The sequence below is a fragment of the Mus pahari genome, chromosome 7 (assembly GCF_900095145.1).
Source record: "Mus pahari chromosome 7, PAHARI_EIJ_v1.1, whole genome shotgun sequence".
In the NCBI taxonomy this organism is placed as follows: Eukaryota; Metazoa; Chordata; class Mammalia; order Rodentia; family Muridae; genus Mus; species Mus pahari.
Genome location: NC_034596.1, coordinates 105729017 through 105744021, shown reverse-complemented (window position 1 = coordinate 105744021; position 15005 = coordinate 105729017). Strand labels below are relative to the sequence as shown.

The window sequence follows — 15005 nt, the reverse complement described above, 5'->3', positions numbered from 1 at the left end:
GTTTGGTTTGGTTTCTCAGTGTAACCAGACCAGGCTGGCCTCAAACTCAGAGACCTGCCCGTCTCTCCCTCCAAGCACAAAGTAACTCTTAAGACTTGCGATTCACAGGCTGGTGAGATGGCTCAGTGGGTAAGAGCACCCGACTGCTTTTCCGAAGGTCCGGAGTTCAAATCCCAGCAACCACATGGTGGCTCACAACCATCCGTAACAAGATCTGATTCTGGAGTGTCTGAAGACAACTACAGTGTACTTACATATAAATAAATAAATAAATAAATAAATAAATAAAGACTTGCTATTCACAAAGTTTCTCTGCAATACAGCAATCAGTCTTACAGTCATTTAATTACTCAGGAAACAAGAAAGGTAACAACATGGAGGAAACAGACCTGAGGCAAAACTGTTTTCTTTTGTGCCTCCCAATATTTACCATAATGGGACATTTAGATCTTAAAAAACATAGCACAGGTAGTACAGAATTAGGCAAGCTCTGGCTGGTAGCCAGGCCCCCTAGCCACAGTCATTCCCTCTGCTACTGTCCCAGAGGTGAGCAGTACAGGCTTTGCCCCTTGGACTCCAAAAGGCTGAAGGGTACCCTGAGGATCCAGACCCCAGGTAGCTTGTTTTGAGAGAGGGTCTCACCGTGTGTGTGACCCTGGCTCCCCTGAACCTGCTATGCAGACCAGCTTGCCTTTCCAGTTGAAGGCGGTGCCACCATGCCTCCAGCCAGACTCCTCAAAGGCTGCTGCTTGTCAGCCTTTTTCCAGCATTGGTTCACCAAAAAAACGAAGGTCAGGCAAGGTGGCTCAGAGGGCAAAAGCATTTCATGCGAAAGCCTGAGTTCCACCCCTGGCACCCACCATGGAAGGGGGTAAAGGCTCTCCAGAAAGCTTTCCTCTCAACTCTGCCGCAGGCATATTACACAAAATCATAGCAATTTTTAAAAAAGTAAAAATGAATGTTAAGGCAAACTCTCACCATGAGAAAGCTGTTGGGTAAGTTAAAGTTTTCCCTCCCAAAGCATGTTCAGACACCTGTTTTATTTTTTTCCGGCCAAGGACTAAAGTTCTATTTTCTAAAGACAGACATGAAGGCTTGCTTCTTTCTTGTGCCAGGAAACTGAGTCAGAGGCCAGGGTCCTAAGGCAACAAATCTAAACTGGAGTAGTCAAAACTTCAAAGCTGCACTTATAATAAAAGTGTGCTACGAGACACAGCATAGCAGAAATGAACATTTTCACAGCATTTTGTAATTCTTTGTTTTGTTTGTTTGTTTGTTTTTCGAGGCAGGGTTACTCTGTGTAGCCCTGGCTGTCCTGGAACTCACTCTGTAGACCAGGCTGGCCTCGAACTCAGAAATCCGCCTGTCTCTGCCTCCCAAGTGCTGGGATTAAAGGCGTGCACCACCACGCCCGCCCGGCTATTTATTTTTATATATGTGAGTGCACTGTTACTGTCTTCAGTGTTCTTAACAGCTGAGCCATCTCTTCAGCCCCGCAACTGGTTTTCTGAAAAAGGCTTCCGCCCATTCTCGCTGCAGACACGCACTGTGGGTCTCTGGCATCGCGTGCACATTTACAAACAACGCGAAGTCTACAGAAGTGGGATGATGAAGTCAGCCACCGCTTTAAGTCGAACACTAGTCCTAACGAAGCGAAAGTGAGAAAGCACCCACTTCAAGAGCTGTGTCAATACAAATGGGAACTAACTTGGGACTAAGCAAGGCTCGCACTCTCCGCAGCGGATCCGCTGCAACGATCGTCAGTCCGTCCGAGAGATGCAGGCGGCGTGGGGTTGCTCAGCGGCCTTCCTCCCTGCCAGCGCCCCGGCAGCCCGCTTACCCGGCTGGACGCCGCATCCCTGCGATCGGTAGGGCGCTCACGGGCCAACCTAACGCCGCCGCCGGAGAAGGACCGGCAGAGAAGCCGGCGAAGCGCTGCGCTTCCGGGCCGCAAAGCCGCCATGGCCCGCGCGTACGGCGGGATCGCGACAGTGGAAAGGTTGGCTTTACGGCGGCGTCGCAAAGCCCCAGGCGACGCGCGGCGAGGCCGACCGTGCGCCTTCCCTGGGACGGACGCCGGGCGGCGCGGCCCGCGCGGGGCGAGGAGGGGACGAGTTTTCCCCGGGCTCGCAGCTGACGGGCCCGCTCTGCGAGGACGGCGACGCCGCTGCGGAAGTGGAGGCGGCGGGGCGCGATGGCGCGTGCGGCCCAGGTGAGCGCGGGGCGAGGGCGAGGGCGAGGGCGAGGGCGCGAGCTCGGTTCTCCCGGACTCGGGCGCCCCGCCGCCCTCGCTGCGCAGGCCCGCGCCCGCCGCGCGCCCATTGTGAGGTCAGGCGGCGGCGCGTCCGGCCGGGCCGAGACCCGGGAGCGGCCGCCGCGGCCAGTAGCTGCCGCCGCCTCCGCCGGCCCCTTCACCGGCTGCCCGGGTCAGACCTAGCCGGGAAGGGCGAGGGGGGATGCCGCTGGGGGCCCCGCTGCCGCGCCGCTCCCCGTGAAGGGCCGATCTCCCACCTCGCCGCCCCCCGCGGCAGCCAAGACCGCCGCCGCCCAGACCTCTCGGGGTAAAGCGCTGCGAGGGCCGGGCTTGGACCCTCCCGGGGACTGAGTTCTGTGGCCTGCCCGCCAGAAGTGAGCTGTTTGACAGAAACCTGAGAGCGTGGGAAGTGCTCTAAGCACACGTACGGGGAGGCGAGTGACCTAGTTCATCGCAGTCGTCAGGTTTGGGCGGCGGGTATTTGAAGTCGAGGGCGAGGATCTGGAAGTTTCTTAGTTCTTTCTGAAAAGTAGAAAGTTAGCTAGCCGTCTGGCCGAATGGTGCTCCTGTGAGTTTGGAAGAGCTACTGTTAACTTCCAAAGAGTAGATCAGGGTGTGGGGATCTAAGGAAATTGTGTTGCTAACCTGATGGGTTGACTAGAATGGAAGCGTACGCAGCTCGCTCATGGTTTAAGACAGAATCCATAGGCCTAGACATCCGCCCAGGCTGGACCATGAGGACCTTCCGTCTGTCCTTAAAATCCCTGCTGTGTTGCCCTATTTCCGTTTTGCTTTGGATTCTTAGCGTCACCAAGTAGCCCATGGTGATCTTGAGTTCGTAGTTCCCTTTGCTCTGTCTCCCTGAGGCTAGGATTGTAGGCATACACCAGCACACCAGCTTGCTTTGTTTTGTCCCTGTCCAACTATTTTCAGAGAGGGAGTAGACGTGTCACATCTTCCCGTTCTCCAAGCAGCCTTTTAAACCTTTGACGAAACCTTTTGTGTGTTTTGGTGCATGCCCAGGTGCCAGAGTTTGGCCTCCCCGCCGCCATCATTTCTGTGGTGTCCTTCGACTTTGGGTTTTGAAGCGGGACTTCTCATTGTCCTGAAGTTCCTCAGTTAGGCTAGGCTAGGCTGCCAGTGAACCACGGAGATCCATCTATTGGTCTCTCCCCGGCACTGGCTTGCCTGGCTTTTCCGTTTTATTTCATGTGCGTTGGTGTTTCGCCTGCATGGATGTCTGCGCATCACTGAGTGCCTGGTGCCTGTGAATACAGAAAGGGAATTGGATGCCCTGGAACTGGGGTTACCTGTGGTCATGAGCTGTCATGTGGTGCTAGTAATCAAACCCAGGTCCTCTAGAGAGCACCCAAGGTGTTTAACCACTGAGCCCTCTCCAGACCCTCCCCTGGCTTTTTTTCACATATGTTCTGGAGTTCCAGCTTGGACACTTGACGGAGAACTATCTCCACAGCCCAAATGAGCCCTTTTAAAAGGTGTGCTAAAAAGGAGTGTTCAGAATGGGTTCTTGTCCTGCAGAGACTGTAATACCTTGTCATTCTTGCTATCTTTCAGTGCTTGTGAAAGGGAACACAGAAGTATGGATATGGGAAACCAACACCCCTCCATTAGTAGGCTTCAGGAGATCCAGCGGGAAGTAAAAGGTATAGAGCCACAAGTGGTTGGCTTTAGTGGCCTGTCAGATGACAAGAACTACAAGAGGCTGGAGAGGATTCTGACCAAACAACTTTTTGAAATTGACTCTGTGGATACGGAAGGGAAAGGAGATATCCAGCAAGCTAGGAAGAGGGCGGCACAGGAGACAGAGCGCCTCCTCAAAGAGCTGGAGCAGAATGCCAACCACCCACACCGCATCGAGGTCCAGAATATCTTCAAGGAAGCTCAGGCCCTCGTGAAAGAAAAGATTGTGCCCTTTTACAGTGGTGGCAACTGTGTGACTGACGAGTTTGAGGAGGGCATCCAGGACATCATCCTGAGGCTGACGCACGTGAAAACCGGAGGGAAGATCTCCTTGCGGAAAGCAAGGTACCGCACACTGACCAAGATCTGTGCGGTGCAGGAGATTATTGAGGACTGTATGAAGAAGCAGCCGTCCCTGCCACTGTCTGAGGATGTGCATCCTTCCGTGGCCAAAATCAACTCTGTCATGTGTGAGGTGAACAAGGCCAGAGGGACGCTGATTGCACTGCTGATGGGCGTGGACAGTTCCGAGACTTGCAGGCACTTGTCATGCGTGCTGTCAGGACTGATTGCCGATTTAGATGCTCTAGATGTGTGTGGGCGCACAGAGATCAGAAATTATCGAAGGGAGGTGGTGGAAGATATCAACAAATTACTGAAATATCTAGACTTAGAAGAGGAAGCTGACAGTACGCATGCATTTGACCTGGGACAGAACCATTCCATTATAAAAATTGAAAATGTTCTAAAGAGGATGAGAGAGATAAAAAATGAACTGCTCCGGGCGCAGAGCCCTCCTGAACTGTACCTGAGGGCCAAGACGGAGCTGCAGGGCTTGATCGGGCAGCTGGATGAGGTGAGTCTCGAGAAGAACCCCTGCATCCGGGAAGCCAGGAGAAGGGCGGTGATCGAGGTTCAGACCCTCATCACGTACCTGGACCTGAAGGAAGCCCTGGAGAAGAGGAAGTTGTTCCCATGTGAGGAGAACCCCCCACATAAGGCCGTGTGGGAGATCCTTGGAAACCTGTCTGAGATCCTGGGCGAAGTCCTCTCATTTGGTGGAAATCGAACTGATAAGAACTACATTCGTCTGGAGGAGCTACTGACCAAACAGTTGCTGGCTCTGGATGCCGTTGACCCACAGGGAGAAGAGAAGGGTAAGGCTGCCCGGAGGCAGGCTGTGAAGCTTGCCCAGAGTATCCTCAGCTACCTGGACATGAAGTCGGACGAGTGGGAGTACTGATGGACCTTCGCACTTCATCTCCTTTAGAGAGCTTTCAGCTCATGGAGCCTAAATGTAACTTCTATGTGCATAGTCAATCTCAGTATTTATGATTTAATCAAATTATATTCAGTATTTCTGCTGCTTTTGATGTTGCAAACGAATATCATTATAGCCCATTACCTTTTCCATCTGGCTCACTATCCTTACAAATGTGTGGTTTGTGTTTATTTTGTGTGTTTTTAATGGGAACACGAAAAGGGCAGCATTCCTAAGTTTTAAATGAGTTGTGCAAGCATTAAATGCAGAATTTGAGAGTCTAGAAACAGATTAGACTTTTCTAACTCTAGCCAAATTAAGAGGAGGAGGAAATTCCAGGGTTGAATAAAGTCCAAGCATAAAAAAAGATGCTTTATTATGCTAAACAGTGCTGGGACTTTTTAAAGTTACAAGGCCTGATGGGTCCTGCCCAGTTTTAATGGAGTGGGGTTTTTGTTTGGATGGTCTGTTTTATCATAAACATTTTTGCTTGGAAAAAAAATCTGTTCCCCTGTGCTTTTCATTTTAGAGGGGGGAATCTTGTTTCCAACACACAAAATTAATGAAGCCTAACAACCCAAAATTTGAAACCACACTGAAGAAGGGATGAAACATCACATTTGATACCTTCAAGCTATTTTTGCTTGTGTGATCTCAGCTTAAAATTCTCCTTATTAGTTAATAAGGTTAGGGAACATTTAAATGACGCTAGTGGACCTTTAGAGAAAAAAAAAGTGTCGCTCTCGAAACTGCAGAATGAAAGTCGTGGTGCCTGGTGTCAGGTCACTCCAGAGCTATCAGGAGCAACTACCTGTAGCATAAATGAGATGAATCCCTCTGTCAGTCACAGCTGTGAAATGGACAAGCCTGTTAAACATAACGTTTTTTACACCATGATACGAAACACTATTGTAAATCCAGAGGGACTGGTCTCCGCACCCATCAGATAAAGTCAGCAGCAGCTAGCACCCTAATAGCACCTGTAGCTCACACTGACACTACGACTCCTGCCTGAAAAGTCATTAGACCCTGTCAGTTATATAAAGGGTTTTATCCTTCCATGTGTTTCCGTGAATATTTTCTTTTTCTTTTTCTTTTTTTTTTTTTTTTTTTTGGTTTTTCCAAGACAGGGATTCTCTGTGTAGCCCTGGCTGTCCTGGAACTCACTCTGTAGACCAGGCTGNCCTCGAACTCAGAAATCCACCTGCCTCTGCCTCCCGAGTGCTGGGATTAAAGGTGTGCGCCACCATGCCCGGCCCATGAATATTTTCTAAGTAGCAAACACTTCATGGTTGTCTATTAATGCAAACAAACTCCCCCAAACTCTGCAGCGCTTTGAGAACGCAGGCCCCAGCATAACTAACAGACCCCATTCCATGTTCCCATTTCATTACACGACCCTGTGAGAGCTGACCTTTTCAACTCTGATGAGCTGTGGTTTAATTTGGAAATATTTTTGTAAGGAAATTCTCTTTAAACAGCTAGGTGAGTGGATGAGCCTTCTGCACCTGAAGTGATAGGCACACAGCCCTAAGCTCACGTCCACCATCTCATCACAGCCCTTACAGCCTTCCTACTGGAAATGCTGTAGGAGGCTGCGTCCTGTGGGCTTTGACAGTGAGCCACTGCAGTCCCTGCAGTTCTCAGTGTGGCCAGAGCTACTTGATGCTGCTCTTCTGTGTCCTGGCTTTACAGTGCTCAACTCTGACTAAAGGTCCTTAAATTGAACTCTGGAGAACCACAGTACATGAGAGTTTCATGTAGCTTTCACCCGGTCACTAATTCTTTAGCTTCATTTTGAGAGTCAGCCTCTCTTCTCAAAGTATCCATTGTCCTGTTGAAGCAGATTTTTGTCTCTTTAAAGTGGTATTTCTGTAACCTGCCAAGACATCCCACGATGCTGGGCTTGGAGCCGTGCTTAGCACAGAAGGCTTTTTCTAGGCCAGTAGGGTTTCCACGTGTATCCTGGAGGTGGTCACATGACCCTGTGTGGCTGTTGGGGTAGACTTTGTCTCCATTACAGCTCCTGGGACCCAATTGTTTCATAAATAAGAGCAAAGTTCAGACTGAAGTTACTTGTCCCTCTTGGGAATCACGTGTGTCACTGGGCTGCTTTGTGGGCTTCTTAATGTGGGTTCGTCACTGTAATGGTTTCATGATGGTGAAGAAACTGCTACAAGAAAACCTCAGAGAAGTGTGGCCTTTGCCAGCATTAAACCACATCATTCCTGCTTCTGAACAGATGTAATTGCTGTCTTCATCAAAATTCAGTTAGCGTTGCCTTCAGTTCATTCTTTGGCCACCTAGATAGAAGTCTTATGACAAAGTCCCTGTTAAATGAGTAGTTGTTGAATGCTTTATTTTGGTAAAAATACCTACATATTAGCTGTCATGAAGTGCAACCAGTTTTCCTCATTTTAAATTTCTTTTTCCTGTTTTCAGTTTGAGGCTGGCTTTGAACTCCTGAGCTTCCTTCCTCCACTCTGTAAGTGCGGGGATCACAGAGGTGCTGGGGTCACAGAGGTGCCCTGTCATGGTTTCTTGCTTCTTTAATGCAAGCCCCCAGGTTGATTTTTTTGTTTGGGTCTGTTTTGGTTTTGTCTCTCCTAATCCTATACATGTAGATTGTTTTGGGTTTGTTTGGTTTGGTGTTTTAAGGTAGGATTTCACTCTGGCCCAGGCTGGTTTCTCATGTTCTTTGTTCCTTCCGCCTCAGCCTTGAGAATACTAAGATTACCAGTGTGTGTTGAGGGAGGGCTGACCACAAAGGCCTTGTCGCTTTTAACTTGGGTATTTTCCCTTAAGGACAGAAACACCTGCCCATGATTTTGGTGTGTAATCCAGAAGTGTTTCTCAAATACTGGTTCCCACCTTACACTAGTAACCATGCGACTATCAGGGTCTCTAAAACAAGTCAGTATTCTTTTTGTTTGTTTTTTTTTTTTTTTTCGAGACAGGGTTTCTCTGTATAGTCCTGGCTGTCCTGGAACTCACTTTGTAGACCAGGCTGGCCTCGAACTCAGAAATCTGTTTGCCTCTGCCTCCCAAGTGCTGGGTTTAAAGGCGTGCGCCACCACTGCCCGGCGTCAGTATTCTAACATAGGCACAGTAGCATACCTCTAAGTTTTGTTTTGTTTTTAAATAAAACTCATAGCTCAGCTTAGTAAGAAGAAAGATGAGCCCAAGTTCTCTGCTGACTTTGGGGGGGGGGACCCTTTATGCCCTTGTGGGTTTAGGGTTGACTGCGGTACTACATGGAAGTAATGTCCTCAGAGTGCTTATGACGGGCTGAGCACACTATTCTCCTTTGCTGCACAGGAGGTGACCTTGTATAAATGAGAAACGGCTGCAGGATCTTTCCTAGAAAGATCATCTTCCTGCGGAACATCATCCTTGAGAAGATTCCATTACACGGCTACTGAGAAGCCTGTCTGTGCCCCACCCCCAAACACATGCACTCCCACACACACCGTGGAAGGGCGTCTGGCCTGTCAGAAGTCTGACACAGTAGGGGGACGTTTTTTCTTCTTCTGACCAGAACTTTTTTGTCACTCAACCTGCACAGAGCCTTCCTATAGCCCAAGCAGAAGCAGGGGCAACCTGGGCTATCATGTGGGGGGTTTGGTTTGGTTTGATTTTGAAGATGTGAGTTGTACAGATTAAAAAGAGTACTGTAGGGGCTGGAGAGGTGACTCAGTGCTTCAGAGCACTGACTGCTCTCCCAAAGGTCCTGAGTTCAAATCGCAGCAACCACATGGTGGCTCATATCCATCCATAATGAGATCTGATGCCCTCTTCTGGGGTGTCTGAAGACAGCGACAGTGTACTTACATATGGTAAGTAAATAAATCTTTGGGCCAGAGAGAGTGGGGCTGGAGCAAGGTGGGCTGGAGAGAGAGGAAGGGGTGTCTGGGGCTACAGTGTACTTAACTTGTAGTGGATCAATCTTTAAAAAGGAAAAAGAGTACTGTAGGGAACTTGAAATTTTCTGTCACCACACAGAACCCTGGGCAGCATTAGGCATGTGCAGGCTGCCCTACAAACTTATGGTAGTGCTAAGGTTAAACACTACCCATCACCTGCACCTGACCTCAGGAGTGTGGCAGTTTCTTCTAGGAGATATTAGCTATGGAATTGGGCATCTTGGGAGTGGCAGGTCAGATGGAAGCCAAGCAGCCTCAAAGGACAGTTGCAAATGGGATAAACACGGAGCGGGGCAGCGCTCCAGCAAGCTCGTGTATGGCCCAAGTCCAGTCCTGGAAGCAGGACCGGGCTCCACCCTTCCTGGTTGGGAAGTGTCTAAAGCCTTCTATTTCCCTTGCTATAATTAGGTCCTTTACTTGTTATGGACCAAGCACCAGTGTTCTATATGCATTCAGAGTTCTCAGACCCTCCCGAGGCAGGATCAGTACTATCCGTAGCAGGTCACTAAGGTGGTCACCATGACCGTGGGAAGGTCAGGACAATGGAGTGCAGGGCTATATAAATGTATTTCCCTGGGGAGTCAGAACAGTGGTGCTATGTGGTCCCGAGGGAGAATGGTTCCATCAGCTTAGGGCACGGCATGGACAGCAAGCTTGGTAAAGCCCCAGCTGAGAGTACACGGGTTAGGTAATCAAGGACTACGCAGGTGAGGCTCCAGGAAACAAACACTCCACGGCATTCATGTCAAAGCCAGGGCTACTGGTGAGCTTAAGCTTGGCTTCTGGGGCGAGAGTAGGTGTCGGTGAAGGGTGATTCATGCTTGGAACATTTAGCTGTGGCATCGAGTTACTCCCAGCTATCAAACTCAAATCAACATCAGCAGCATGAGTCCCTTCCAGAGAAAAGACTTCTGCGGACGTCGTGCAGTCTGGTGTCTTCCACTGTGAGTCACACCTGCAGACACTACAGCAAGATGAAGTTCACGTCTAACTACTTAGGATGCGCGGACCTTTCCTGAGCAGTCGGGCCCTAGGCTGCCCATCCATTTCCTCTGGCCTTTGAATGCTTAGGTCTTTCCTGAAACTGCCCTTTTCCCACCTGAATGATATTGCGAGTTGTCTCCCTTCGAGGTCCCTAGACACAGACCAGGGTAGCCCTGAGTGAGCAAAGTCATGACAGCCAGCCTGTTTGTAGCCTGAGCCCTGCCTCTCCCGTACTCCACGTCCCGTCCCTGGGCTCACCACGGTGGCACTGCCCAGCTCTTCTGGCCAGGCTGCCTTGCCTTTCCAGCTGGCCACTGTACTTGTAGCCCCAGGCCCTGGAGGAGCAGACAGACGTGTGCATGCCTGTGGGATGAGCTGTTCTTTAGAATGGTGTGTTGGCTCGTGCTGAGCACCAGAAGATACTTGCTGAATAACTCCACAGACAGGAGGTTTCATTAGCCATTCCTGCTGCTTCGGAGACTTTCCAGGACACAAGTGACCTCCTCTCTGTGAGTGTTTTGATATCCCTTGTCAGGAGCTCTGGTGGGATGCAGAGAGCCTCAGATATGCCACCTATGGGGACAGATGGTCCCCAGGGCTGGCAGTCCTACTCTGCCTTTGGTGCCCCTGCCTCCACTATGCAGTGTTGTGTTCTGACCCTAAAACTCACCCAGAACTCGTCTGTACCTTGTAAATGCTGACTCCATAGCTGTCCCGTGAAAAGTGGGATTTTCAGGGGCAGAGTGATGATGGAGGGGCTATGACAACTCTGTCTTCCTTCTTTGTTTGTTTGTTTGTTTTTTCAAGACAGGGTTTCTCTGTGTAGCCCTGGCTGTCCTGGAACTCACTCTGTAGACCAGACTGGTCTCGAACTCAGAAATCCGCCTGCCTCTGCCTCCCAAGTGCTGGGATTAAAGGCGTGTGCCACCACTGCCCAACAAATCTGTTTTCTTTAAGGCTGACTCCAAAGGATAGGAAATGGCTCCACTTCTTGGAGGCAAAATTACTGACCTGGAAAAAACAGAACCACCACATCTCTGGGAAGGCTGGGGTGTCAAGGGTTAAAGCAGGTACATAATGTTCAGTGTCAAACTGGGGCGCAAGTGATTCCCATGCAAGGGCCTGCACCCAGGGGCAAGGGCCACTGTGCAGGGTCATATGTGGCTGAGAAGTCTGGAGAGGCTTCCTGGGAGGGCTACACAGCTGTCACCTGCCAAGGGTATTGTGTGAAGCTTGGTGTCTGCTGGAGAGGGCCAGCCTAGAACCACTGTGGCTTCAAGACCGAAATCATGACCCTATCATCATTTCAAGGGTCGGAGCAGTAGCTCCATCATTTATTAGGGGGGCTCTGGCCATATTTCCCCAGCAGAGCCGTGGGAGTGGAACAGCCCTTGTGACCAGCAAAAGCCACACATCACCTGCTCCTCTGGGGATTGTCTGGACCCAATAGCCACACTCTGGGCCTCCCGTCCTTCCTTCCAGCCTTCATGGCACAGGTGCCCTGTGGGGCACCACCTCTTCACTGTTGTCAGCTTCATTCCTGACTGAGGGGTATACTGGAGCCCACATGGCTGCTGCCCACCCACGGGTGCTCACTCTCTCCCATAAATCCACTGCACTCACCTGTGTGTTATTGGTGGTTGGGGCCTGGGTCAGATGTTTTCCAATTCTTGGCTTCTCACGTAGAATTGAAATAAGCCAGGAGGTGGTGGTGTAGGCCTTTCATCCCAACAGTCTGGAGGCAGAGGCAGGCAGATCTTTGAGTTCAAGGCTAGCCTGGTCTACAGAGTGAGTTCCAGGACAGCCAGAGCTACACAGAGAAACCCTGTCTGGAAAGAACAAACAAAAGGTTGAAAATAAGGACTCACATGCATTTGTGGAAGAAGCAAGCCAACCTTATTTGGAATAAAACAACATACAGATTATAACAAACTAAACTGCCAAGGTTGACAGTGGCCACAGGAGTGAGGGTGCTCAAGGGTCCCGAGTATGGTTGGGACCTTTCTATAGGGTCTAAACAAAGGAGGTGATTCTTAAGTTTGGCTGGCTCTGTTTGATGTGCATGTGTTTTGCCTGCATGTATGTATGAGGATGTGCTATCACTTGAACTAGAGTTACAGACAGTTGTGAGCTGCCATGTGGGCCCTGGCAATTGAACCCAGGTCCTCTGGAAGATCAGCTAGAGCTCTTAAATGCTGAGCCATCTCTCTAGCCCCTGGGTGGTTCTCTATTGTAATTGATAGATGGGGTCATATATGTTCATTCTGCCTATTGCTTATATTCCTTCCCATAATGCATCTACTTTTAATCATATGTACGTCCAGTCATCCATAAGTATAAGATGGCAAATGGGGGATCTTCCTAAGTGCCTACTGAAGGACTTTTTTCTCCTTAGACATTACATAGATCAGGCTGGCCTCAAACTTGAAGAGATCCACCTGCCAGGCCTCCCTGGAGCCAGGATTGAAGGTGTGCCCCATCCTGCTCAACCCAGGATAGTTTGCCTTGCTCCACACACACCCACCCAAAACCAGTTCGGGCTGGATCAGGCCTATTATTAATAATCGGATCAATACCTGAATGCACTGGAATAAATCTTTCTAAACTTCATTGTTACCAGGGGCATTTAAACACTATTGTTCAGAGACTGGATTGTGTGTAGCTCAATGGAGGTCAGGGGTGGAGAGGTTCTGAAGTTGCTAGGTGCATTGTTTAGACTGGGTGTGTGTTTGTACAGCAAGTGCAGGTGAGGGAGCTGGACTGCCAGGTGCATTATTGCAAGGGGGAGGGGCACACAACCAAATAGGATCCCAGGCTAAACCATCCCTGCCCCACCTGGATGCCCGAGGCCGGTGATACGTGAGCCCTGAGCTCAAGAAGCCACTCTACTTCCCACCCCCACCATCCCACAGGCCTGCAGCAGACAGCTCAGCCCTGGGGAGGCTGTTGTCCTCAGAAATCCAGATTCCAGATTCCACCCACAGCTGCAGAGAGCCTCAGCCTCGTGTGTCTGCCTTGTGGGTGGATGTATGTACATACATAGCTGGTTCTCACTTCAGATCCTGGAGTTTCCACCAGGAACGAGGGGTCAGCCATGACTAATCCAGAACCTTCCTGGAGGTGGGCAGGAGGGACGTGACCTTATGGGCTGTGAACTGGCTTCTGAGAACACAGATGAGGGGCCGAGAGCCTTCTGCAGACGCTTAGCACCTGGTTAGGGCCTGTCCCTACTGTGACTGTCCCTACTGTGACTGAGGCTCCACCCTCCAGAGCTCGAGCCTCAAACTCACCCTTTTTCCCTGCACCCATCAAGTCCCACTCACAAGGCGTCCATTCTTTTCTCCTTGTGTGGTTCTGTTTCGACTTTGGTATTTTGAGACAGGGCCTCCATGTAGCCAAAGTTGTCCTGGAACTTGCTCTGTAGACCAGGCTGGCCTGGAACTCATGAGATCCACCTACATCTGTCCCCCAAGTGCTGGGATTAAAAGTGTGTGCCGCCATGCCCAGCTACCTTGTAGGGGTGGGTTTTTTCTCTCTGGTGTCTGGGGCTACACATCACTAATGGATTGTTAGATGATTATATCCATAAAGTAGAGAGGCAATGTCAATCTTAGGGACAATGGCCCTCACAACCTCTCCTGTGGGAACACAGGTCTCCCACCCTCCTGTCCACCTCTGTACCTCTCCAGCATTACGGGTCTGCCATTCCCTGAGCATGCCGCTTCCGCCCAGCCCCAACCCCGAGGATGCGAGCTGAGGGGAGAGGCTCTGTGGCTGAAGTACCCCCAGACTGTGTCTGCCGAATCCCAACTCTGCTCAGCTGGAGCTCAGTGGATAGATAGGTCACGTCTAAAAGACAGTCCTGGCTGAACTAGGCTGGCAGAGGCAGAGGCAGAGGCAGAGAGGCCTGAGCTTAGCTTCAGAACCAGATTGGCCAGGAGAGAGCAGAGGTTGAGAAGTCACCACCTAGCGGGTCAGAGGCACTGCTACAGGTGAAGACTCACTGCTGCCTGCAGCAGCTCCCTGGCTCACTCACTCGCTCGCTCGCTCGCTCGTTCGCTCACTCGGGTGACGCGGGATTCTTTCTGAGTTTTGGTTTTCCATGTTGGTGTAGTCCTGGCTGTCCTGGAATTCTCTTTCTGTAGACCAGGCTGGCTTCAAATTCAGAGATCTGCCTGCCTCTGTCTCTGGATTGTTGGGATTAAGAGTGTGTGGCGCCATGCCCAGTGAGGTGGGGGTTCTTAACAGGAGCTTTAGGACAGAATGAAGCAGAGCTGGAATTTATCAGAAGGAAAGTTTAACCAAGTTTCAGACGTTGTGTTGTGGTTAACAGAGAGGCCCTCGGAGTACAGAAGACACATCCAAGCGTGGGCGTGGGCTTCTCAAGAGAGTCTCACTTAAGCACAATTTTAGTGGCTTCTTTAGTTACATCTCAAGAGGTTGCTAAGGAACCACTTTTCTCAGTAAATGTGATCAGAGAGTGGTTCCTGCATGGAGGGATTACAGCAGATAAGGTAAAAGCCTAGGCCACGGGCTTGGGAGAGGAGTTGATTATACACAGGTCTTGTTTCTGAGAGTCCTAGAAACTATCAAAGAAGGAAGTAGACTCGCTACCCCAAGGTCACAACCCACAGGCCTGACCTTAAGCACTGTCCATTGTTATTGCAGCTCGCTGAATTGTGCATGTGCACACATGAGTGCTTATGAGTACAGACATGCATATACCACGGTCCATCTGAACTCAGAACACAGTCTCCAGGCCTTGGTCCTTCAACCAAGCTGTAGCCCCAGCCACTGTTTTAATATTCTTATCTTAAAATAGCCCTAAACAGAGAATATTGTTTCCATGGCACATGTTCTTGTTTGTTTCTTTTTGGTTTTT

General features: G+C 50.2%; 2 protein-coding genes across 6 annotated transcripts in view; one reads left to right on the top strand and one right to left on the bottom strand.

The window, feature by feature from the left end:
- Nucleotides 1-1981, bottom strand: part of LOC110324393 (apoptogenic protein 1, mitochondrial) — a 22633-nt gene extending 20652 nt beyond the window's left edge. Inside the window, exon 1 of the mRNA XM_021201925.2 lies at nucleotides 1841-1981. Coding sequence (XP_021057584.1) covers nucleotides 1841-1963 — 123 coding nt within the window. The 5' untranslated portion in view covers nucleotides 1964-1981. The remainder of the gene's footprint in view (nucleotides 1-1840) is intronic.
- Nucleotides 1946-5709, top strand: Bag5 (BCL2 associated athanogene 5). 5 transcript variants are annotated; one of them, XM_021201922.2, is made up of 2 exons: nucleotides 1946-2212; nucleotides 3830-5709. In XM_021201922.2, exons 1-2 carry the CDS (start codon nucleotides 1962-1964, stop codon nucleotides 5196-5198), a joined length of 1620 nt encoding a protein of 539 aa, XP_021057581.2. In that variant the 5' UTR covers nucleotides 1946-1961; the 3' UTR covers nucleotides 5199-5709. The 5 variants fall into 5 exon arrangements, with proteins under 5 accessions (XP_021057581.2, XP_021057582.1, XP_021057583.1 ...); XM_021201923.1 differs by lacking the exon at nucleotides 1946-2212 and adding an exon at nucleotides 2321-2628; XM_021201924.1 differs by lacking the exon at nucleotides 1946-2212 and adding an exon at nucleotides 2327-2561.
- The last annotated feature ends 9296 nt before the right edge of the window (nucleotides 5710-15005 follow it).

Coding starts and splice junctions, on each gene's coding strand:
- Bag5 (XM_021201922.2), top strand. CDS start 1,962: ATGGCCCGCGCGTACGGCGGGATCGCGACAGTGGAAAGGTTGGCTTTA. Junction 2,213..3,829: donor CGATGGCGCGTGCGGCCCAG/GTGAGCGCGGGG, acceptor GCTATCTTTCAG/TGCTTGTGAAAGGGAACACA.